The sequence below is a fragment of the Eutrigla gurnardus genome, assembly GCF_963514095.1.
Source record: "Eutrigla gurnardus genome assembly, chromosome: 11".
In the NCBI taxonomy this organism is placed as follows: Eukaryota; Metazoa; Chordata; class Actinopteri; order Perciformes; family Triglidae; genus Eutrigla; species Eutrigla gurnardus.
The window spans coordinates 25,179,078-25,202,760 of record NC_139925.1 but is presented as its reverse complement, the minus strand read 5'-3'; the positions used below and the strand labels follow the sequence as shown (position 1 = coordinate 25,202,760).

Sequence of the window (23,683 nt, the reverse complement as noted above, 5' to 3'; positions counted from 1 at the left end):
AGAACTACATACTGTTCTTCTGTGAAACCAGTGAAGTTTCTCCAGTATCCAGGGAAGTCTTCAAACTGGTACGTGTAGATGGAGATCAGCACCAGCATGGTGTAGGCCACAACCAGCCACCAGAAGAGCTTCAACAGACGCCTCCACAGAGAATAGTAAACCTAGAAAACACAAGGCATGTTTGGAACCAACATGAACAAGAACACGTCATGAGGAACAACAGAAGCACTTTCATGAAGGATGTGGGACAGGTTGGATAAGGGTGGTAAGGGTGGGGATGTGGTGGGATGATGAGGGTCGAGACAAGGGATGAAAGGGTGAGGGTGGAGTTTGATGGGATGATGGTTAGCCGGGTTAGTTAAAGGATCTGAATCAGTGTCTGTGGTCCTGGTCCCACCTGATAGAGACTGAGGCAGACCAGGAACAGCAGCATGTAGATGATTTTGTATCCAACAAGTTTTCCAGCGAAGGAGACCATGATGAACATCCCTCCGCACACATAGATCCAGTATTTAGCATAGCAGCTCATCACCATGCCTCCGAGGACCTTCAGCACCGACTCATTGGCAGCCGCGTCTGCTTCCAGGGATGAGAGGAAAAGGAGGGCTTACATGTTGATGGCAAAGGAAAGGGAAGATACTGCACATGGTTTGGCTGTAATCAGCGGTAAACAAACATGTGTCATGCTCTAAAGTTAAAGCTCTGGTCTACAATTTGAACGATTTGTCAAAATGTAGTCAATAGTAGCCATGCGGTCCGCAAAAACTGCATGTTTCTGCATTATCTGAAGCAATTTTGGGCACTTTTTTTTGTTTTCATGGCTATAAAACAGGTGTGTTGTTTTGTGTGTGTGTGTGTGTGTGTGTGTGTGTGTGTGTGTGTGTGTGTGTGTTTTGGGTAAATTGACCCTTTATTATTTTCTCAGAAAACTGCCATGTGTGCTCTCCATGGGCATGACCTCTGCTAAATAAATCTGTATCTATACTGGGTTGTATTCTAATGTGTAGGGTGTGTTATCTAAAGAAACCTAAAGCTTTTCATGTTGTTTAATCACGAAAATCATTCATTTAAAACAATGAAATAATTAGGGCTGTCAAACGATTACAAATTTGAATCAGGGGCGCTGGATAGGCGCCCCATGTACCGAGGCAAGTCCTCACTGCAGCGGGCCCGGGTTTGAATCCCACCGGCGGCCCGTTTTGAGTGTCGCTCACTCTCACTGTTCTCTCTGAATAAAGCCAAAAAGGCAAAAAAAGAACTTTAGTATGAAAACGTTTTAATCAGATTAATCATGATTAATCACCATTTGTAAATATACCCGAAAAATTCCCATTTTCTCTGTAAATTGTTGGGAACCGATAGATCAAAGACAGTACTTACATTTTAGTACTGATATGAATACTTAATAATACCATGACAGTTCTTACGATAACTCATGTTTTCCTGATACAAACAGAGCAGAGTTTGCAGTAGGGATGTTAATTATTACCTGTTTAACCTGTTACACAGTTCAAATAAATATAAGAGATAAAAAGCTCAGAGACTCAGAGAAGGAGCTTGTCACAGGAGAATAGTGCTGGTCCACCTTAAAAGGTCAGCCCACGAAGCAGCTAGTTGTTGCTAACTTCGGGGCTAACCCGCTTCACTCTATTTATAGTAAGCTTGTGTCTAGTTGTATTATTTATGTACTGACAAATCAACTGCAGCTACTGATAAATTATGTGTGTGTGTGTGTGTGTGTGTGTGTGTGTGTGTGTGTGTGTGTGTGTGTGTGTGTGTGTGTGTGTGTGTCTGTGTGTGTGTCTGTGTGTGTGTCTGACCTCCTGCAGTGACCTCCTGTAGTGGTGTGGTCATCTTCCTCTTCCTGCTGAAGTTTTCCTTCACTGACTGACGAACCAACAACCAGAAGGTTAAAGTAAACAGCAGCTGGGGAGATTGGGAAAACACAGAAAAGGTGGAAAGCAATAATTCAGTTTACTGGCTTTCTGAAAAGTTGAGAAAGGCTTCTTTAAACATGACCCATCCTTTCATTCAGCTGTTCAAATCAATAGAATGTTTAGGGCATATTAACCCTGCAGCCAAGTGGGAAGTGCATGTTAGGTTTAGGCAACAAAAACAGGGCTTCAAACACGATGCATTTCATTTGTGTGTCCACAAGGAAAAAGGATCCCAGCTGACTTTCCATGACATTGTTTTCCTGCTGAGCGACACAAAAAAATGGAAAATTCTTCTCCCTGTACATGAAAACAATAGGCTTTTTCACCAACACCAATCTAATAATAGGTCAGAACTTTAATTTCATTATCATCACCCACTCTCTATTCTCCCATCTTACCAAAGCTCCCAGTCTTAAACAGGGGTGCTGGGCTCGGTCCAATCCCAGCTGCCTGAGGCTCATGGTGCCCACAGTGGTGGGCAGCTCAGGTTGAAGCTCCATGGCCCAGACGTACTGCAGACAGCACAGAGCCAGACCGTAGAGCAGGATGAATGGAGAGCACAGCGTGGCTGCATGCCGTCTGCAAAAAGACAGAATTCAGGTCTAAACTCTGAAACAAGACGTTTGTGTGGGTTCAGTCATCATAGAATCTATGAAAAATGCCCTTTTAGATCACCTCTCCGCTCATATTGTTCACCTATTGAACAATATATGCCTAAAAAATAAATATGACCCATGCTTACACCGACCAATTTCAACCAATCAATCAGAGGTAAAGAAGGTGATGAGCTAAACTTTTCAACCATCAAATCCCTCCTTTCACTTGGAACGACGTCTCAAAGACAGATATACTTGAATTGAAATGACGTTTAAGCTCAACTTTGACAATGTGTTTTTGTTCAGTTTAACAAAACCAAAAACTGACCCAACCCAAGAAATGCCTGTAGGATTTAATACAATCATCAAAACTGTAAGATTTAAAAGGTAATCAGGTTGTCCATCTGCGTCCTGATTGGTTCTCCCAGCGCTGCAGGTACCTGGCACGCAGCATCCAGATGAGACACGCCCACAGCAGCAGCACGAAGGTCAGCCAGCTGTGGTACGTGATGCTCCAAACCTGAAGAACACGGAGACGCCACATCAGAAGTGCCATGCTGTCTTTGTGTAGTCTGTGATCTGAACTAATGCAGTCTAACTGGTGTTGTATGATACATGTATGTCAGCATGGCTAATTACCATCATGGCTATGAGAGCACAGACGTAGCTCTGCTGCATCACCACCTTTCCCAGCAGGAACAATGGGCTTTCACTCTGTTGGGGGCCACTGACACCTGCCAACAACAACAATCTTCTCAGTGTGCAGAACATTACATAGAATACCAACAAACCAACACAGATAGGATGTGTTTTATATCATCATATCCCAGCAGGAACTCTGTCTGTTGAATGATCTTTTAAGGATCATTCTAGTTCATTACAGCTTGGCTCTTATTTTTACAGTTACACTACAAACATCTCTGACATTCCCTTTGTAGTTAACCAAATAGTCGCACTTTGAAACAAAACAAACAAAACACGCTAGAAAACTACGGAGTTATAGGTTTAGGCAACAAAAGTACATAGTTGGGTTTAGAAGACTGATCTTCTATTGCTCATTTTATTAGTTAAAAAAAAGTATTTTTTATATCATAAGTACACAGAATCAATCAATGACAAATGTATTTAATATTTAATCTATTGCAGATTTATCTTTTATTTACAATAGTCTGGCCATTTTCTCAGTTGGCTTTCCCGTCTGTATTTTGGTGCCCAGCGCTAAATGAACATTCTTGGAAGTGATGATTCATGTTTTATTTATTAACAAATTTTGGAAAACGTTCTGACCATCTATGATATATTACACGGCTTCTTCAACATTATTTAATTATTATTTACTATTCATCACAAAAGTATGAAATCCCACACAGAGTGTGCATTTCTGGTGCTGTGCGTTCACAGATAGCAGTGTGATTTAGGTTTAACCTTGCTGCCATCAGAACAGCTGTTTTAAGAGCCGTGATGAGGCTGTTCGTGGTGAGGGGGATCCACTGTTGCAATGACACATAGTGTTTCAGTGACATAAGTGATTTGTTTGATGAATGAATGATTTGATACCCAGATCTGTTTGAGTCTCCTCAGCCACGGTTTCTCCTCCGCTGCTTTCTGTTGCCACAGACAGGAGCATGAGCTGAAACACACACAAGCTTTAGTAGACATGTGAATACAGTGATATTCAAGACTATAGATCAGTGTATTTGTTCATTTCATTGCAGTTACTGAAAATGGTAATAAAATAATAATGACAAAAGTAGACAGAGAAATTAAATCACCTGTGTCTCATCTTCATAGTCATTTTCTTGTCGATTCTGTGATCTTATCTCCTCCTCTCCTATTGTTTCCTGCTGCTGCTCCTCCTTAACCTGCTCAATACAATACAGCATCATATCCAAACTGAATAAAAAGAAACGAGCATTGGCAAAAGTAGTCTACTGCCCCTGACGCTGTGAACAGCACCTTCCTGTCCTAGATCCGGACTGGTCTCCTAGAAATGTCCTTCACACACAACGAAACTGCATTGAGATTTAGGTTTCGAGGGAAATGTATTACGTTCATTCTTGATGTATCATAAATTAGTTTCAAATGAGTCCACGGAAGTCAGTGGAATTCTTTCATTTTCATAGTGATTTCAATCCAAACCATGATGTCTTTTTTACTAAATCTAACCAAGTAGTTTTGTTGCCTAAACTATGAAGATTTGTAGCGTGTTTTGTTATATTTGTGTTTTAATATGTGACCATTTTAAAGGGATACTTCACCCATTTGCATTAAGCATTGTATGGTTAGAAACCCGGTAGAATTTTCGAATGGTTGTGCATCATTCCCTCATTTTCCCCAGAGACGGGAGATCTCTGTACTTCTATCCTGAAAAGGAGCCTCTGATGACGCAAATATCGTCACTTCAGAATCGGGGTGTGAGTGGAACTGGACCGGTCCTTTTAGAATAAAATGGCCCTCTGCACTCTGTCCAAAATCCGCTTGCTGCCGCTGGTCAGTCTGCGCTCGTCGGTCGGTCCGCAATCACCAGATACATATTCATGTTTCCACCGGCGAATTAGTCCTTTAAAATGTTTCCCTGGAAATGTATTTGAGGGTGGCTGCACGTGTGGTCGGCCCTAAATTGCCCATAGGTGTGAATGTGAGTGTGAATGGTTGTCTGTCTCTACATGTCGGCCCTGTGACAGACTGGCGTCCTGTCCAGGGTGTACCCTGCCTTCGCCCAATGACAGCTGGGATCGGCTCCAGCCCCCCGCGACCCTGAATACAGGATAAGCGGTAGACGATGGATGGATGGATGTATTTGAGGGTTCTGTGTAGTTTTATGGGAATGTAATTTTGAAAGAGAGGGTTGACTGATCTGTGTGTGATAGTCAGGCACGATAGCAAGAGAGTATCTCTTTAACATCAGCGCTACCTCGCACATCAAGCAATTAAGAATATATTCATGCCAAATGGCTTTTCTTTGTCTATGGACACATTCAGTCAGTACCAGTGATGAAGCAGCAGCAGATACCTGGTTAGGTGCTCCGTGGAATCCTGTCTTGAGAACAGTTACTATGGTCACGTAGAGGAGGAACAGTATTCCTGGGTTGACGTAGACTGGCCAATCATGATGGGCATTAAGGTTGAGGTCATAGGGTGAGGAGCAGTTTCCTGGTATGATGATATCCTTCAGACCAAATAGTCTGGACAGGAACCGATAAAGAAATAAAGACAGAGACAACAGGAAGCAGTTAGTTGATGCCCTGTTAAACAAATGCATATTAACAGTTGTGACCAGATGTATTCGGTGCAGCTGGGACATCAGGAGGAGGTGGAGTAGTGGAAGGGTGAAAGGGTGGAGTCAGCTTTGTAAAGTCAAATGGGGATATTAAAATACCAGTATTTCAAACAAGAGCAAGGACCATAGAAGTAAAATAGAGTGGAACGTGCATTCACATCACGTATGATGGTCCGAGCGGTGGCCATTCTTATGTGTACTTGTTGCCATAGCGATCGTTGTAGCAGGACACTTCTGAAGAAAATAAACCGACTTACAGCAGAAACGGCTATCAGTGGAGGATTAACAACTGTTGTCTGTGTATTATCTAATGACCACTGAAAACACTAATGTCCGTTCTACTTCTATTGTATTTCTATGTTATCATCATCTAAAAGTCCCCAGGAAGGGATCATGTGACCACACCTGAGGCAGGGAGGATAAAACAAACACTGCTGCCTTTAAAGGAAGCACCCCTCAGTGGAATCACTGGGAGCCTGAGTGAGAGGCCACATGCTGCCTCTCCTCCTCCTCCTCCTTTATCTTTCTCTATGAGTTCATTTACGTGAATAATCTGTCCAGGTCTTTTGACTTGTTAAAAACACACAATTACATCAGAGTGCTGATAAAAAACCTGCCTTTATAATATCTCGTATCAATAAAGCCATGTCCAGTGTATTCCCAACCGAACGCATCATTATACTAGTTTACGTCAGTTGTCTATGTCAGCTGGGTCTGAAGACCGCAAAGGCTGAAACTAGCTAAATCAGACTCAAACAGAGGATTTCCTGTTTAAACCAGCTGTAGTTGACAAGAAAGAGCATAGAAGACGAAGTAAGTAACTAAAGATTAAAATGGAGCCAGAGATCATATTTAATTCTTATTCGCTCGCATCACTCGTTGTCATGGTGATTAAAAGCCAATCATCATAGGCGTGTAATGAATCCTGGGAGTTTGGCTGTGAAGGATCCATCAGTTTGATTCTCTGAATCAGGAAAGAGGAGGCCGTGTTTCTGGGCTGCATGAGGAGGAGTCTTTGAAAGGCGTCTTGTGTGAGCCGCTGTGACCCGCTGCATCGGGATACAGCCACCGTGTGCTGGCAGATGGATGTATGACACCGAGAACTGGCAAGAACTCCAGCGATGATAGATGAGAGACACAGAGGTCAGACGGAACGCTGGAATGCTGCACCGCTTGCTCATCTTTCTGCAATTCAGCTGATGGGGTCAACAGGGTGTCGGAGCATCAGCTGCTCGCTGCTAGCTAGTTATTCCACACATACCAGTCCAGACATCACACGCCTGACATTCCTCTGCTCTTACACACACCTTCACTTTCTGTTTTCTTCTCTTAAACTCACACAGAGATTCCACATTCCACAGACACTATTAATAGATATTGATGGTTTCCAGGGCGGGAGGAACATGAGCTTCGAACCCCCTGCTCAAAGAATATCGTGTGTCATCCAATGAACGGTGAAGACAGCAAGTAGCACGGTGGGAGCAAAGTGACATTTGTAGGTCACACAATAAAAGAAGATATAAGGAAGAAGTTATTTTGGAGGTAAGGATACTACGCTCCTTCAGCAATGTGGTTATGGTGAAATTCAACCTGTTCTAACTCACACTTTGTTAAAGGTCACAGCCCCTCGGCGGATGATACAGATAACCTTTCTGTATGAAGTGGACCGGGCTTCGACTAACTCCAATGTAAAGCCCCCCATGTCACTATTAGACACTCAAATGATGTCTGTGAACTTTTTTTTGGCAGGTGGATTTCACTCAAACTATGAGAGGTGGAGAGTCTGTAACCGCTACTGTACAAAGGCCTGATTATCATCTGTGTTATTAACAGGATATCAATGTTTCCTTTTTTTCAAATATTATCAATGGAACATCTGATGTTTTCATGTGCAGTGTGCTGCGGTCTTACCTGGCCCACAGACAGTGTGGGGGGAACAGGGCCTGGGCCAGCAGACTCTGGTACATGTACAGACAAACCATGTGACCAGCAGTGAAGAAGCCCACCATCACACATAGTGCATTGAAACCCAGGTGACTGATGGGGAGGTGGCACGCCCACCATGTGCACACACCGATGAACAGCAGGAAGTAGATGGCTGAGAAGGCGGAGGGCAGGGTGATGCCTGGGAGGACAAAGGAAGCACAGACAGAAACTCAGAAACAACTTGAAATGAAATGCTAACAGTAACAAGCAGTACAATCCTTGGATATGTGTGATTGTAATGGACAGAAAGAGAGAAGACTTCATTCACGGGTGTTACAGTTTAAGAGGTGTTACAGTTTAACCAGTGACCGTGTTAACTGGTGACTTTCAGCTGAATGCTTCGCTCGTAATAATTTACATAAAGGGTTGGTGTAGATAATAAACCGAGATGAAGTCTTTTACGAGGACACCTGTACGGTTGGTGTTTACGAGCAGTCACGTTGCCAAACTGCACACACACACTACGTCATCATTGTTTACAAAATGTAAAAGGGACTATAAGCAGCCTTTACATCACCAACACAACTTTTGTCATGATTCTATTGTGCGGACCTTGTGGAAATAAGGGTGCAGATGTCAGTGCTGTCAGATGTCTGAATTCACACTAATTTGAGAGGGATGTATAACGGACGACAATGTCAGTGGCTTCGCCGACAGACTGACCACACTTATGACATGTATTTATGCATGTCATTTTGGAATGGTTGTCGTGATGGTTTTGGAAGCAGACATTTTAAATGGAGCACCCAATACCAGCTTCTTCTTCACGTGTTGCTATCATAGAAATAAAACAGACCTAGAACGGTTTTCAGTGGTCACGTGATGTTTCAGCTCACCAGGAAGAGAGACAGCTCCAGGGACGGACAACTGGCTAGTGAGCTGTGTAGCTAGTGAGCTGTGTAGCTAGTGAATTGTGTCGCTAGTGAGCTGTGTAGCTAGTGAGCTCTGTAGCTAGTGAGCTATGTAGTTAGTGAGCTCTGTAGCTAGTGAGATTTGGAGCTTGTGAGCTGTGTAGCTAGTAAGCTCTGTAGCTAGTTAGCTGTGTAGCTAGTGAGCTATGTAGCTAGTGAGCTGTGTAGCTAGTGAGCTGTATAGTTAGTGAGCTATGTAGTTAGTGAGCTTTGTGGCTAGTGAGCTGTGTAGCTAGTGAGCTGTGTAGCTAGTGAGCTATGTAGCTAGTGAGATTTGGAGCTGGTGAGCTGTGTAGCTAGTGAGCTATGTAGCTAGTGAACTGTGTAGCTAGTGAGCTGTGCAGCTAGTGAGCTAGCTATCCTGGCTAATTTTCTGTAACCACTATAGTGTTGATGAATGGTGAAGCCAGCTATCTGCTAGTTAGCTAGCTAGCTTTCTAATTTTTCTGCTTGTTCCAGAAAATGAGCCGAACAAAGTTTTCACTTATCTGATGCTATCAGTGTTGTTTCCTACGGCGATAAGTGTGATGATGCTTTACTCATCTAGCTCTCTGCTTCCTAACGTCACTCCTCAACTGATAGAAAAAATAAACTGAAAGTCTTAACTGTAAAACCTCAGTGAGTCCACCACTTCCTGTAAGTTGGTTTTCTTCATACAGAAGTGTCCCGCTACAATAGTCACAATGGCAACGGTGCACATACAAATGGCTGCTGCTCTGACCATCCTGCTACTTTGATTTGAATAAAATGCTGTCTACTCCTATTTTATTTCTGTGGTTGTGACGTCATGTGGAATCCTGAGAAGGTAAAGTTGTTACACAAATCTTACCAGCCAAAGCCAGCAGGCCGATTGCCAGGATCCTCCCCAGGTCCCGTAGAACTTTCCGTGCCATGACCTTCAGACGCTCAGCCAGCTGCTTGGCTCTGGTTGCTGTGGAAACCTCCTCATCAGGGTCACCAGGTAACGACCTTTCATCTTCATCTCCTGAAACCTCCTCCTCCTCCTCTTCCTCCTCCTCTTCCTCCACATCCTCCTCATCATCTGTGTTTTCTTCTGTTGGGTCATCTTCAAGCTAAATTAGGAAATGGACAAAAAATGAAGTTACAGAAAGTACAGTAGTCACACATTTCTGATTATTACAGTTATATTTTTTTAGTTACATACAGTGCAGGTGCAGTAAACACACACATGGATTTCCATATAGGTCAGGTTGTATGAAACACCTTAGAGCTAAACGAACTTCCTAACTGGCAAACCTAGGAAAAGGACGGAGTCATTCTTTTAATCAAAATATGTCACCAGGTTATTGGGGAAGATTTGTCTCAATCATTTTTATGTGACCAAATTAACAACTTCCCACTAAATGCATTCTACAAATGTAAAGCCCTGCCACAAGTACAAAAACGTATATTTCAATATTTCGCAAATATAAAACAGGTCTACAAATAGACAAACAAATTCCACAAATATATAATATATCTGAGAATACATTAAATTAATTTAAGAAAATTAATGAAATTAATGAATATCTTCACAACATTTTCCAACTTTCTTACTAGGCATTTTGTGTAACTCAGTTTTAATTTGTGAATCAAAAAGTAATTTGTGGATCTCTTGTGAATTTTGCATTCTGGGATAGCACGTGGCCGCCAACAATGTTATTTCTGCATTTCCAACTAACAGCATGCAGTCTTTCTATTAGGTGTTTCCTTTTTATAATAATCAGCGATGAGCCACATGCATTCATTATTTGATTATGCTAATGTGTTATCCTGAATATAAGTGTGTGTTTATTTGTTTGTGACTTTCGTATCCATACATACACACATTTCCATCTGGCATGTTTAGGTTCTCTACACTGGATTTTTCTATTTATGATTGTTACTAACTTTACTTTTTTTTCCAGAAGTCTTTCTGCTTTCTCTCCTGATTGACTGTGGTTGTACCTGCTACTATGGCTCTGTTCAACACCCACTGCTGCTATGTTTACTATTAGTCATATTTCTATGATTATTATGCTACTTTTTTGGCTTTATTATTAATTAATTATTATTGTCATTGTATTACATCCTCTGCTTTTGGTAATCATTTTCTATAATTTCTTCCATTACTTCCATCACTGCTCTGATTACATGTACATTTCATTACATGTATCATTTCTGTCTTATGATTGACTTTGTTATAATTATTGTGTTTATTGTCTCTGAGGTAGGTGTGTCAGGTCGTACTGGTAACATTGCAGAATACAACAGAGGACCCATATGAAGAAGGAGGCAGGCAGGTGAAATGAATCAAAAGATTTGCTTTAATAACTTTAGCTGATACAAAAAATAATACAAAAGACGAGAGAAAAAAACTGCAGCCGCAGCCTGATAAATACAAGGGAAAAAAACAAAGTGACGGATCTTAAAAACAAACCAGTATGACACGAGGAAGGTGAGAATCAAACATGGACACCAGGAAGGGACATACTGGATCCGTTGTATTTATTTGAGGGATCATTTGTGTTTATTCGGGTCACCCATGTATGAAGCACCGGAAAGGAGGCGGGGCTCAGCCACATGTTGAAGTCCCAGATATACCAGGAAACCATACACTGTCCTGTCTGAGTTCTGAGAGAACTTACTTCGCCATAATGATGACAATTTGGAAGCATAATAATAAAAATACATTTTATTTTTATAGCGCTTTTCCAAACTCAAAGAGCGCTTTACATAAAAACAAACAAAGAAACCATAAAAAAACTAAAGAAAGCAAAAAAACAAACAAACAAGACAAAGCCAAAACAGAGCAACGGTCAATGAAAATGAGGGGGGGGGTGGTGGGTCAGGGTCAAGGTCAGAGTCACGGATGAGTTGGGGTAGAGAGTTCCAGAGCCTGGGAGCTGCCCTGGAGAAGGCTCTGTCTGGGTGGAGAGGAGACAGGCCGATGTGGATCTGAGGGGCCGAGAGGTAGGGGGGGAGGAGGTCAGGGAGATAAGGGGGGCCAGATGGTGGAGTGCCTTGTAAGTGAGGACCAGGATTTTGTAGGTGATGCGGTGGGAGATTGGAAACCAGTGGAGGTTCATTAGGACAGGGGTGATGTGGTGCCAGGTAAATTTGGTGCGGGTGATGAGACGTGCGGCTGCATTCTGGACCAGTTGGGGTCGGTTGATGGAGCTGGAGCTGATGCCGTGGATGAGCGGGTTGCAGTAATCCAGGAGGAAATGAAGGCTTGAATGACTCTTTCGGCAGTGGGGGGCGTGAGGGAGGGTCTGGTTTTAGTAATATTGTGGAAGTGAAAGAAGGAGGTTTAAACTTTATGGCAGATATGGGGCTCAAGGGAGAGGGTGGAGTCAAACATCACACCAAGCTTGCGGGGCCTGGGGAGAGGGGGAGATAGTGTTGCCGTTGACGATGAGAGTGGGGTTGTTGGTTTTGCTGAGTGTGGATTTGGAGCCGAGGAAATTTAGTTGCATCCAGGTTTTAATTGCTGACAGGCAGGAGTTGGTGTGGGAGAGTGGGGGGTTGTGGGGGGATTTGGTGCTGAGGAAGATCTGTCATCGGCATAGTGGAAGTCCAGGTTGAAGTGGTGAATTATGTGACTGGGAGGAAGTAAATGCTGAAGAGGAGGGGGCAGAGTACAGAGCTTTGTACAGTGGATGTAGGAGAGGTGCCAGTATGGAGGGAAATGAAGTGGGAGGGGAGAAGAGGGGCCATGCTAGGTGCCGGAGTAGAAATTGGGGGGTCAGGTACAGGGGATAGTGATTGGTAGATTGTTTTGACTTTGTCAGCGAAAAAGTGGAGGAATGAATTGCAGAAATCCGGAGTAGAGGTAGGGAGGGTGTTGATGCGAGGTTTGAGGAGAAGAGGGTCCTGGGGTTTCAGTAGGGGTCAGTGAAGATGGTGGACAGGTAGGCAGACCTGGCAGCGATGAGTGCATCTCTATAGGCAGTAAGGTGGAGTTTGTAGGCTTCCTGGTGAACTGTAAGGTCCACTTGTCGAGGACCTGGTCTGCTCTAACAGATAAGGTCCTGTTGACTTGGTGCTCATAATATGCTCTAAGAGTTCGACTGTATGATACTGATGCTCGCAAGGAGAACACAAGCAGTTCAACAACGCAAAAAGATCAGTTCACCACCAAGTTTTTTTCCCCCAAAGAGATTTTGCTGACTGACGTGGTTATTATTATGTTTTAACAATATTATAACAAATGATCATTACAAATTACAATGTGGTTTGTATGTGGGTTTCCCATGCCCTGTCAGAGAAGAATTGCCTCCAACCAAATCAAAGTTCAGAGGTTGAGCTTTTGTGATCCATGGGACATTTTATAAATATAATTTATTTCATGACACCTGCAACCTTAGTAATCTTTTTTAATGGTTATGTAAATGCTTACTGTGTGAAAGTGTATGGAACGTTTTATAGGGCCCCCGTACACACTGCATATAGTGTAGTATATGTCTTGTTAATGGAAGATGACTGCAGCCCCGTGATGTCATGGTGAACTGAACTGAGACACAGATGGGACCACTTTTCATGACTGCATGTTGTCACTCTTCAGCTTAAAGACTTACAGATGTAATCCTCAAGTTCCATCGCCTCATTACAACACAGGTCCGACAATGAACACATTGGAAACCCCTCCTCCTTGTAAGTGTAGATACAAATAATCACAGAGTAGTCCCATAGTACACACAGTATATAAGAGTAGCAGCTAAACCCTCATGATATGCAGTAACAGGTGGCAAAGGTCTCATATTTCTAATTACTGAGACAGGAATATCACAGGAATTCCCCCTCCTCCATAAAGTGCTTTCACTGCTGTCTGTTAAAGTGTTCAGCCAGTAGAGGTAAGTAAGTACAGCAATCAATGAATCAAATGCTCTGACAAAAAAAGAAAAGAATCCAGGCTGAATGAAGTGACAGGCTTAATAAAGATGTAGCTTGACAGCTGTGAGTGGTAACCACGCAGCAACCTCAGTAAACCTGCATTCTCTCTACTGACCATCAGGGGGCAACTCCTCTGGTTGGAAACTTATTGTATAGAAGTCTATGAGAAAATGGTCCTACTTCTCTCTTGATGTATTATCTCAGTAAACATTGTAAACATGAGTTTATGTCTCAATCTCTAGTTTCAAGTCTTCTTCAATCCAGCATGATGTTCATTTAGTACATTATGGTCCACGTAGAAGCCAGATCCAGTAAGGTTGCTGCTTGGGTGCTGTTCCAAGAGATCCACCTGTCGCTCCTCTGCAGTTTAAATATGGTCACTTCTTTTACTGGATGCAAAGATTCCCAGATTGACAAAATGCTAAACTCAAGGCGTTAAAATCGTAGTCTACGAACCAATGGGTGACATCACGATGACTTCATCCACTTATACTGTCCGTGTTACTAACAAATACATGTTCGTCGTTCATGTTCATAATGATATGTTTAATTTCATAATGATCCTTTTGGGGGAGTGGCTTTGGAGAGAGACCTGAAACGACGGCTGTCAGCGTTGGCGACTTTCAAGGTAAACGTTTCTTCAAACTTAAGTTGCAAAAAGACCCAAACATGTTTTTATGTGTGATCTATATTCCTCCTTTAAAGGATCATACCATTATTGATCGAGGTTATTACAAATGACTGGCCTAATGTTATAAATACACACAAGCCCTATTGTACAAAACACAATAAATCACGGTGTTTTTTTGTCCAATAGGAAAGAGATGGCAAACTAAACTCGGTGCCTACTACTGAGTCAACACAATCAACATGAGTTTGTTATAAGGCAGCACAAGAAAGAAAGAGTTCATATCATTTAGGGCTGTCCAGGATTCACCCTGTTTCATAAAACCGGACTTAAATGAATGAAGCTGTTTATCCAATTAACCTGCTACATAAAACAGCACCTCCACATCATTAATCAGACCCCCATTAACTTTGACCTTTATCCCAACAGCACAGTGACCCCCTTCAGCATCTCCTACACACACACACACACACACACACACACACACACACACACACACACACACACACACACACACACACACACACACACACACGACTCACCGATGTAATGTTGGCAGCAGCCACCATTTCTCTGTTCCTCACCAATCTGCTGCAGAGGATGACCGTTACCAAGGCAACCAAACACACACCCAGATCTGGACCCAGAAGGCGTAACACACTCCAAGGATCGTCCAAGGGAAGCCTAAGAGACACACACATGCGTTATGTGGAAAGGTCAAGAGAGGTCAAAGATTGTTCCATTTCCAAAGCACTGCATTTATAGATCTGAAAAAACCTATATTCTGATATCTCCTAAAATATTAAACTTCTCTTTGTCACGCCGGTGAGGTAATGTCTCGTCTTGGGTTTTTGTCTTGTCATTTCCTGTCTTATTTTGAAAATAACTCCCTTCTCGTTTCAGGTCACTTGCCCTTCCTCATGTGTTCCCTGGTCTTATGTCATCCCTGGTCCCTGATTGTTGTCACCTGTTGCTCGTTATCCCTCTGTGTATTTAAGTCTGCGTCTCCCCTTGTCTTGTGCCAGTTCGTTCCTGTTTCTCGTCACGTCACGTTCCATGTCACCTTCCACGTCACCTTAAGTTAAGTTGGTATTTTTGTAGTTTTGTTTGTAGCCTCGTTTTGTTTCCTTCCGGTGGAGTGATTTTGTGTTTAAACTTTTTATGTTAAAGAATAAAAGCCTTTTTTTACTGCTACTGCCCTGCATCTGAGTCCTCCCTCCATGCCCAAGTCTGACACTCTTCCCTGTGGGGCAAATAAAATGATTCTGCTCTTGCCTGCAGTGTTACAGCCCAGTCTCATGGCAGTTCCTAAAATAATCAACAAATGCAATCTATTGGTTACGATACAGAGAAACAAAATGTAAAGTTAAATGGGATCACATGACACATGAATTAAACACATCATGTGACAATGGAACATCAGGAGGTAGTGACTTAGAGTGGGAGAGTGACATGAGACTGTTTTTCCTAAAGGCGAGTCAACACCGGACCGAAAATCGGCATCTTTGAGAGAGTCGGCGTCCGTGACATGAGTTTACTTGGTGTGGTCGCTCGAATCGGCCCACGTCGGCGTTCATTTCAGCCGACTCAAATGTATAATCTGCCATTCGAGTCAGTATCGGGTGGAATCGGGTTACATTTTACATTTTAGATTTTTCCGTTCAGAGAGTAATCACAACTACAGTCTACAACCTCACTCTGCTGACAACAGTGACTGGTGAGGACAGCGTGCTCTGTGTTTATGGTCTAGAGAGGACCGGCTACTTCCGGTTTTCCTGTTTTTTGGCCCACAATACAGATTAGCGCCGCCTGTTGTTTTGGAGACATTACATCTCGCGCAAGCGCGGAACGTATGGCTTCTGTAATTCCGTAGGTGTGAACCGCCCATGTCGTTGTTCGAGTCGGCCATATTAAGTCTTCATTTACCGACGCGAGTCGGGCAGTTCTTCCGGTGTGGACACCCCTTTAAAGTGTCGGTCCATAAGATTTGAGGTGCATTGCTTCTAGCGGCCTCTCTGGCGGTAGATGGAACTGCAGGTGAGCCTCTGGGACTCATCTCCCTCACCAACAGTGTGACTGTCTCTCATCTGCGTGATGCCTTCAAATGCTCCACACTGAAAGGAGGTCTGTGGTTTTCCCTCATCATTTTGCTTCTTGATGACTTTCCTTCTTCACTTCCATTAGTTTGTTGTTTCTTTTTCTTGGACTGGAAGTTGAATGGTCTTCTTTCTCTGCCTGTTGATCCTCCATTGTGAGTCAGCAGTAATGAAATGTACCTCAAACACTTTAGACGAGAGGGAGCCTGACTCAGCAGTTGGAAGTTACCGATGTCCGATTTCAAGTAAAGGCAGCATACTAGGAATTAAATAGATGAAAATGTTATATGGTAAAATGGCCTCATTTATATAGCGCTTTTCTCCAAAGCGCTTTACAGTAATGACTGACATTCACCCATTCACTCACACACGACGGTGGAGTCAACCACGCAGGGCGACAGCCAGCTCGTCAGGAGCAATTAGGGTAAGATGTCTTGCTCAGGGACACCAGGCACTCAGCTAGGAGGAGCCGGGGATCGAACCGGCAATCTTGCGATTGCCAGCCATCTGCTCTACCTCCTGAGCTAAAACCCTCCATTTACCATGAAAAAGTTACAGACTACAACTTTACCGAAGTGGTTTTGCTGCCTAAATATAACTTTTCTCTTGTAGCGTAATGTCATCCCGTCTGACAGGAAGTGTCGCTCTAGACAAAACCAATGGATTACATTTTGTGACTGTTTCACAAATGGACTCAAATTTGCACCATATATACTAAATAAGCTCATATTTTTTTTATGAACGCCCTTTCCCCCAATCAGTCCTCCAACATCAATGACACGGCATGGGTAACTGGTGCTCCACATACCTGGACAGTCCTATATGTCTGCTTATGGTGTCCCATTGTGAACAGTTGTCACCGATGGCGGTGTTGAGAGGAGGGTATGTGTGGAGCACCGTCTGGAAGCAGATGTGAGCCACCACAAATAGTAGACTGGTACAGAACACGGCTCTGATGAACCGGCCTGTGTGCCCTGGAAGACAAAGACATGAGAGATCCAGCATGGAGGTCAAACCTGAGGCAACAAAGTGCAGTCAAATACAACATAGTTATAATAATAATATAGAATAGACTGGTTTCTTAATGTTTCTTATTAGATATAATATTCCTGTTTTACAGTCCAAAAAAAGGTTCCAAAGCAAAGTTGTTTCCCAACTCTGCGGCTGCATCCTTTGGAGGAAGCCTCTTCAAAGGATCCAGCTGACGAAGACCACGGAGGATGAACCGAGCGGACTCTGAAATGAGACGGTCCGGTTCTACAGATTTCCTGTTTTCTACCGTTGCCTAGCAACCATCTGCAGTTGATGATATTCTTCTTGATATATTTCTGACTGAGAGGGTTTATTCTGCCGCTGATCCACTCTCAGATGCCATGTTGATTAAAACCCAGTTGTCACCGGCATGCAATGAATCTTGGGATACGTTGGGCCATGAAGGCTCCATCAGCTGGATCCTCTGAATCAGGAAAGGAAGGCCGTATTTCTGGGCTGTAGGTGAACGAGTCTTTGAAATGGAACGGCCTCATCTCGTCACTGTGATGCATTCGGTCTTCATATTATATCCATTCTTAAAATGTAAATGGTTTGACAAGTTGGCAAACAAATGGCCTCTCCAGCAGCAGAGCTCCTCCCCCTGCTCACACCTCTGTGCCCTTGAATCTGATTCAGACCTGTTAACACATGCAAGACAAGCAGCTTCCCTCTCATATTCATATCTCAGGCTGGCAAGATACCATCTCATCTCAACACTGTCTCACTGTTTCACGTCCCTGTCTTTATCTCGGTGAGTGTCTGCACATCCTGTTAACTGCACACAGAACAGACTCGAGGACACTATGGAGGAATTGGACCTGATATATATTAGGTTTGGTTTGACTATGACACTTTTTCTTTCAGAGCAGCAGAGTGCAGACTCAGTGGTCTGTCTGCAATGAAATACTGCTGCATCGAATCTTTTCAGACCAATAATGCTCTGAGTGTGTCTGACAGCAGAGCTGTTTATTCATACATTCATGGCAATGGCATTGATGTGAAGCAGGTCTCATGTTAGCCATCTTCATTTAGCCAGAGGGCAACCATCCCCTTCTGGAAAGTGCCTTAAAAAGTCTCTCTGTCACTTAGTACCTCTGCTTTACAACAACACCATTTAGCACTTAGGATATAAGTTCTTCATTCTCCTGATGGTTTCAAACACAAGATGCTTGACTTTGTTATAGTTATAGTGATCTGTGTAACGTCAAGGCATCACTGAGTTTATGGAGAATAATCCTCTGAGGAGCATAGAAATCCAGACTTTAAACACAATCTGACATCACTATCCTCAGACTAAAAACGCAATTCCCTCTGAAAAAGAGAAGTAAGTTATGAAGAATGATGTATACGAGTATAATTGAATATTTGAACACATGCCAGTTGTTGAGTCATCACCAGTTCTGACGTAAACTGCGTCTTAATTCTTCTCAGAGCCCAACGCTGCTGCTTCCTGTTAGTCACTTCATTTTCCCCCTGTGTGTGTGTGAGAGAGTGTGTGTGTGTGTGTGAGAGAGAGTGTGTGTGTGTGTGTGTTTATGCGCGTGTGTGTGTGTATGTGTGTGAGAGAGAGTGTGTGTGTGTGTGTGTGTGTGTGTGAGAGTGTGTGTGTGTGTGTGTGTGTGTGTGTATGTGTGTGAGAGAGAGTGTGTGTGTGTGTGTGTGTGTGAGAGTGTGTGTGTGTGTGTGTGTATGTGTGTGAGAGAGAGTGTGTGTGTGTGTGTGTGTGTGTGTGTGTGTATGCGCGTGTGTGTGTGTGTATGTGTGAGAGTGTGTGTGTGTGTGTGTGTGTGTGTGTGTGAGAGAGAGTGTGTGTGTGTGTGTGTGTGTGTGTATGCGTGTGTGTGTGTGTGTGCGTGTGTATGTGTGTGTGTGTGTGTGTGTGTGTGTGTGTGTGTGTGTGTGTGTGTGTGTGTGTGTGAGAGTGTGTGTGTGTGTGTGTGTGTGTGTGTGTGTGTGTGTGTGTGTGTGTGTGTGTATGTGTGTGTGTCAGGGTCTTGGCAGCCCAGTGGGTTTTCCTTTAGGGAACTCCCCATTGCTTTCTGTTCCCCCTTCTCTCTCTTTAACTATTCTCCCACCAAAATAAAAGCCTCTCTACATATTTTGATCGCAAATGCAAAATAAATCTATGACTCAGCCCCACAAGCAGCTGGGCTGATGATCACAATGACATTTTAATTACAACATTGAGAAAAGTGTACCAGGCAGCTGAAGTGTTTCCATCTTTTGTTGCCTTAAAAATGTTATCGTTTATAGTGGGCGATGTCAGTTTTGGTGAATTTTGCTTCTGTAAAAAATGCAAAAATGTACGGTATGTGACATACAGTGTTTTTTTTTTCTTTTACTCTGGCGCACTGCTGGATCAATGAGCTTTGGCGCTACATCCAACGTGTCCAGCTGTTTCACACACACCAGCCGGAGCTCGCCGTCTATACCAGCACCACGGAGCATGTGTGTGTGTGTGTGTGTCCCGCTGTGTTACTGAGGCCCACAGAGATCTCTGTCTTAACAACTCACTTGGTTAATATATAGGTGTAAATCAAACTATAGGCTGACTTAGTCTTCAAAAACGTCTTTGTGAAAGGTGATTCACATGATTTATTCAACTGCCTGTTCCACAGTGTGTGTGGTCAAGAGACAGAGACAGAGGGAGGGAATATTCAATTTAGTTTAGTGAAGCACTAGGCATAGGACGATATTACATTTTCATGTCATGTGATTCCTGACCAAATTCAATTCACAATATCATCCCAATCATCAAAAATTCTTCACACTTTTAAAATGGCATTAAAACATACTTGTATCACTTTACGTTTGTGAAGAAAACAGATATTTGTATTGGGTCACAGATCATCGTGTCATATCTTTTTTAGTGAAAAACTATAAGTGAATCTTAATTAAGATGACCATGAATAATAAGGTCCTCCTGTATAAATAAAGGGTACATTAAATACAGTTATTTTTGTATCTGTTATGTCAATTTTCCACTTTTCCACCATGAAACAATAAGACAGCTTTTAAGAACATTTCCAGCACTCCAATTTGAGTAAATAAAATGAGTCAAATATAATTTGTAAGCAGTGTGCATGAAGCAGTAGAGCAGGATTGAGCAAAACACAAAAGGTCAACTTTTACAGCCTAGTTATAGTATTAGTATAAGTACTGGGTGGAAAGCTTTATTACCATTAACTTGTAAGGAAGGAACAGACCACCCATTGTTGACTGACTTGTGGGCGCATAGTGTCTATGTCATATATTTCTATGGGTCCAGCAGTTCACAGCTGCAGTGCAGGCTGGAAGACAATAAGCTCTTCTCAGTACTACTGGTCTGTAGGTGACATGAGATAATACACATTACACTGTAATCCAATAAACAGCATTTATGGATATCAGCAATTTAACAGGCTTCCATGGTGGAAATACGACATGTGAGGAGTCTTTGTTTGGGTTCCAGGTCATTTCAGACATCAGCAACATAAACATTTGGGTTATTAATGGGCTCATCGTGTGGGAGGAACCTAAACTCAACTAAAACATGACCAAGTCCTTTTTGTTGCATCTGTTTTGTTCGTAAAGCACGTGTTTCATACTGTTTGAAACTGAATACGTTTCCATGGAAACATAATTGAAGTGTAGTTTAGTTGTATGGGAACATGTTTTTTAGGAGTTGGGTGTTCCCATTAAAGTGTCCCATCATTACTGATGATTCTTTGTGTTATTATATCTTAGTAGTGAGGTTGTTCACTCTTTGGAATTACTACATTACTACATGTTCATACTAATACTACTGTTCATACTACTGTTAATATTACTACTGTTAATATTACTACTACTACTGTTAATACTACTAATGCTAATATTACTACTACTGTTAATACTACTACTGTTAATACTACTAATGCTAATATTACTACTACTGTTAATACTACTGCTACTGTTAATACTACTAATGTTAATATTACTATTACTGTTAATATTACTAATACTAATATTACCACTACTAGTGTGTACCACACACTGACACAGGAACAGATGATCTTACCTCTAATGGTGTGCTTGTTGGGACACAGGAACCACGGCAGCAGCAGCAGGTAGAGCAAGTGAACCAGTGACAGGACGTTGTAGCGAAAAAGACAAGCTGCAAAGACAGAAACACTGAGTCAAACAACAGCATGCATGTAGAGATACACAAAGACATTCTAACAAGTATGATCCGACATAAACACTGGTCTAGAGAGACGTAGTATAAAGTATTCAAAGTCATACCACACAACAGGATCCAGTGTAAACACAAAGGTTCCTCATCCATACAAATGCTAAATGATGCAGGACTGGATAAGACATTGTGTGTCGTGTTGGTCCAGCTCTTCATTGAAGCCTCACCATGGGACCTGGGAGAAACATGTATGGGTCCCTTTTGAATTGTGCCATTGTTTGTAAATTTAAAATAATTTAAGAAAGTTTAATTTTGTCATTTAACTGTTGAAGTATAATACACAACACCGTGTGTACACAGGCAGCGTTGTGAAAGCAGCATGTTACAGTGCACTGCTTCAGGGCTGCCTCGGTGTCTGCACAGCATTGTATGGTTGGCCCGTGTGTTGGTGGCGCTCAGAGCACAGAGAATAATCACTGTAGTTGGTGAATAACATCTGCGCTACAATTTGAAGTTCTGGAAAAAAAAGCGTTCCCTGGAAACGTAATGCGAGTGCCGTTTATTTGTATGGGAAGGTCATTTGCAGGAGACAGGGCTGGACAGAGACGCTCCACCTCTGTCTTTCTCCTGCACACATGGCACAACGGGGTTTATGAGGCGTTGCTGGCTTGAAGAATTAAGACCTGGAAATACGGAGCATGTGCGGTTTATTTCCTCCTGTTAAACGCATGCAGGGATAATAACTGGCTCACCGAGGGTTAACGTCTGGATTATTGTCAGCCTGTTGAGATCACAGTTTGCCCATGGAGGTGAGAGGTTTATCACACACTCTAAACTAGTGTCACAAACAAGCGCATTCTTTCATCTTTTTTTTGCTGGCCAGTCTACATTCGTCTCAGGGGCTGGCTGGGTGACTGGGTGACTGGGTGACTGGGTGGCTGGGTGGCTGGGTGACTGGGTGACTGGGTGACTGGGTGGCTGGGTGGCTGGGTGACTGGGTGGCTGGGTGACTGGGTGGCTGGGTGACTGACTGGCTGGGTGACTGGTTGACTGGATGACTGGGTGGCTGGGTGACTGGGTGACTGGGTGGCTGGGTGACTGGGTGGCTGGGTGACTGACTGGCTGGGTGACTGGTTGACTGGATGACTGGGTGGCTGGGTGACTGACTGGCTGGGTGACTGGTTGACTGGATGACTGGATGGCTGGGTGGCTGACTGGCTGGGTGACTGGTTGACTGGATGACTGGGTGGCTGGGTGACTGACTGGCTGGGTGACTGGTTGACTGGATGACTGGATGGCTGGGTGGCTGACTGGCTGGGTGACTGGTTGACTGGGTGACTGGTTGACTGGTTAACTGGGTGACTGGTTGACTGGGTGACTGGATGGCTGGGTGGCTGGGTGACTGACTGGCTGGGTGACTGGTTAACTGGATGACTGGATGGCTGGGTGGCTGGGTGACTGACTGGCTGGGTGACTGGTTGACTGGGTGACTGGTTGACTGGTTAACTGGGTGACTGGGTGACTGGTTGACTGGGTGACTGGTTAACTGGGTGACTGGTTAACTGGGTGACTGGTTGACTGGGTGACTGGGTGGCTGTGTGACTGGGTGACTGGTTAACTGGGTGACTAGGTGGCTGGGTGACTGGTTAACTGGGTGACTGGGTGACTGGTTGACTGGGTGACCGGTCAACTGGGTGACTGGTTAACTGGGTGACTGGTTGACTGGGTAACTGGTTGACTGGGTGACTGGTTAACTGGTTGACTGGTTGACTGGTTGAATGGGTGACTGGGTGACTGGTTGACTGGGTGACTGGTTAACTGGGTGACTGGGTAACTGGTTGACTGGGTGACTGGTTGAATGGGTGACTGGTTGACTGGGTGACTGGTTAACTGGGTGACTGGGTAACTGGTTGACTGGGTGACTGGTTGAATGGGTGACTGGTTGACTGGGTGACTGGTTAACTGGGTGACTGGGTAACTGGTTGACTGGGTGAGTGAGTGACTCCATAGTTGAAACACACATACATGCATAACTGGCTGCAGAGGAAGGCTAAAGCTGTTGAAAGTTACCATGTAGATTCCCAAGTTTGTCAACTTGAGATATTTTCAGACTAGTTTTCTAGATAAATCACTTTCTAACAAATAACATGAGGAGGATAATTACGAACAAAGTTTGCTAACTTAACGCA

The 23,683-nt window shown here is 43.4% G+C and overlaps 1 protein-coding gene across 2 annotated transcripts in view; it reads right to left on the bottom strand.

Annotated features, from left to right (window-relative positions):
- The window catches only part of piezo1 (piezo type mechanosensitive ion channel component 1 (Er blood group)), an 87,530-nt gene that overhangs the window by 36,105 nt on the left and 27,742 nt on the right, over window positions 1-23,683 (bottom strand). For both annotated transcript variants that reach the window (XM_084021586.1, XM_084021587.1), the window contains exons 2-15: window positions 21,381-21,476; window positions 17,118-17,283; window positions 14,756-14,897; window positions 9,540-9,783; window positions 7,725-7,938; window positions 5,547-5,718; window positions 4,306-4,395; window positions 4,091-4,163; window positions 3,173-3,267; window positions 2,974-3,053; window positions 2,336-2,516; window positions 1,821-1,926; window positions 398-576; window positions 13-161 (exon numbers count right to left, since the gene is read on the bottom strand). In XM_084021586.1, coding sequence (XP_083877712.1) covers window positions 13-161; window positions 398-576; window positions 1,821-1,926; window positions 2,336-2,516; window positions 2,974-3,053; window positions 3,173-3,267; window positions 4,091-4,163; window positions 4,306-4,395; window positions 5,547-5,718; window positions 7,725-7,938; window positions 9,540-9,783; window positions 14,756-14,897; window positions 17,118-17,283; window positions 21,381-21,476 — 1,987 coding nt within the window. The remainder of the gene's footprint in view (window positions 1-12; window positions 162-397; window positions 577-1,820; window positions 1,927-2,335; window positions 2,517-2,973; window positions 3,054-3,172; window positions 3,268-4,090; window positions 4,164-4,305; window positions 4,396-5,546; window positions 5,719-7,724; window positions 7,939-9,539; window positions 9,784-14,755; window positions 14,898-17,117; window positions 17,284-21,380; window positions 21,477-23,683) is intronic.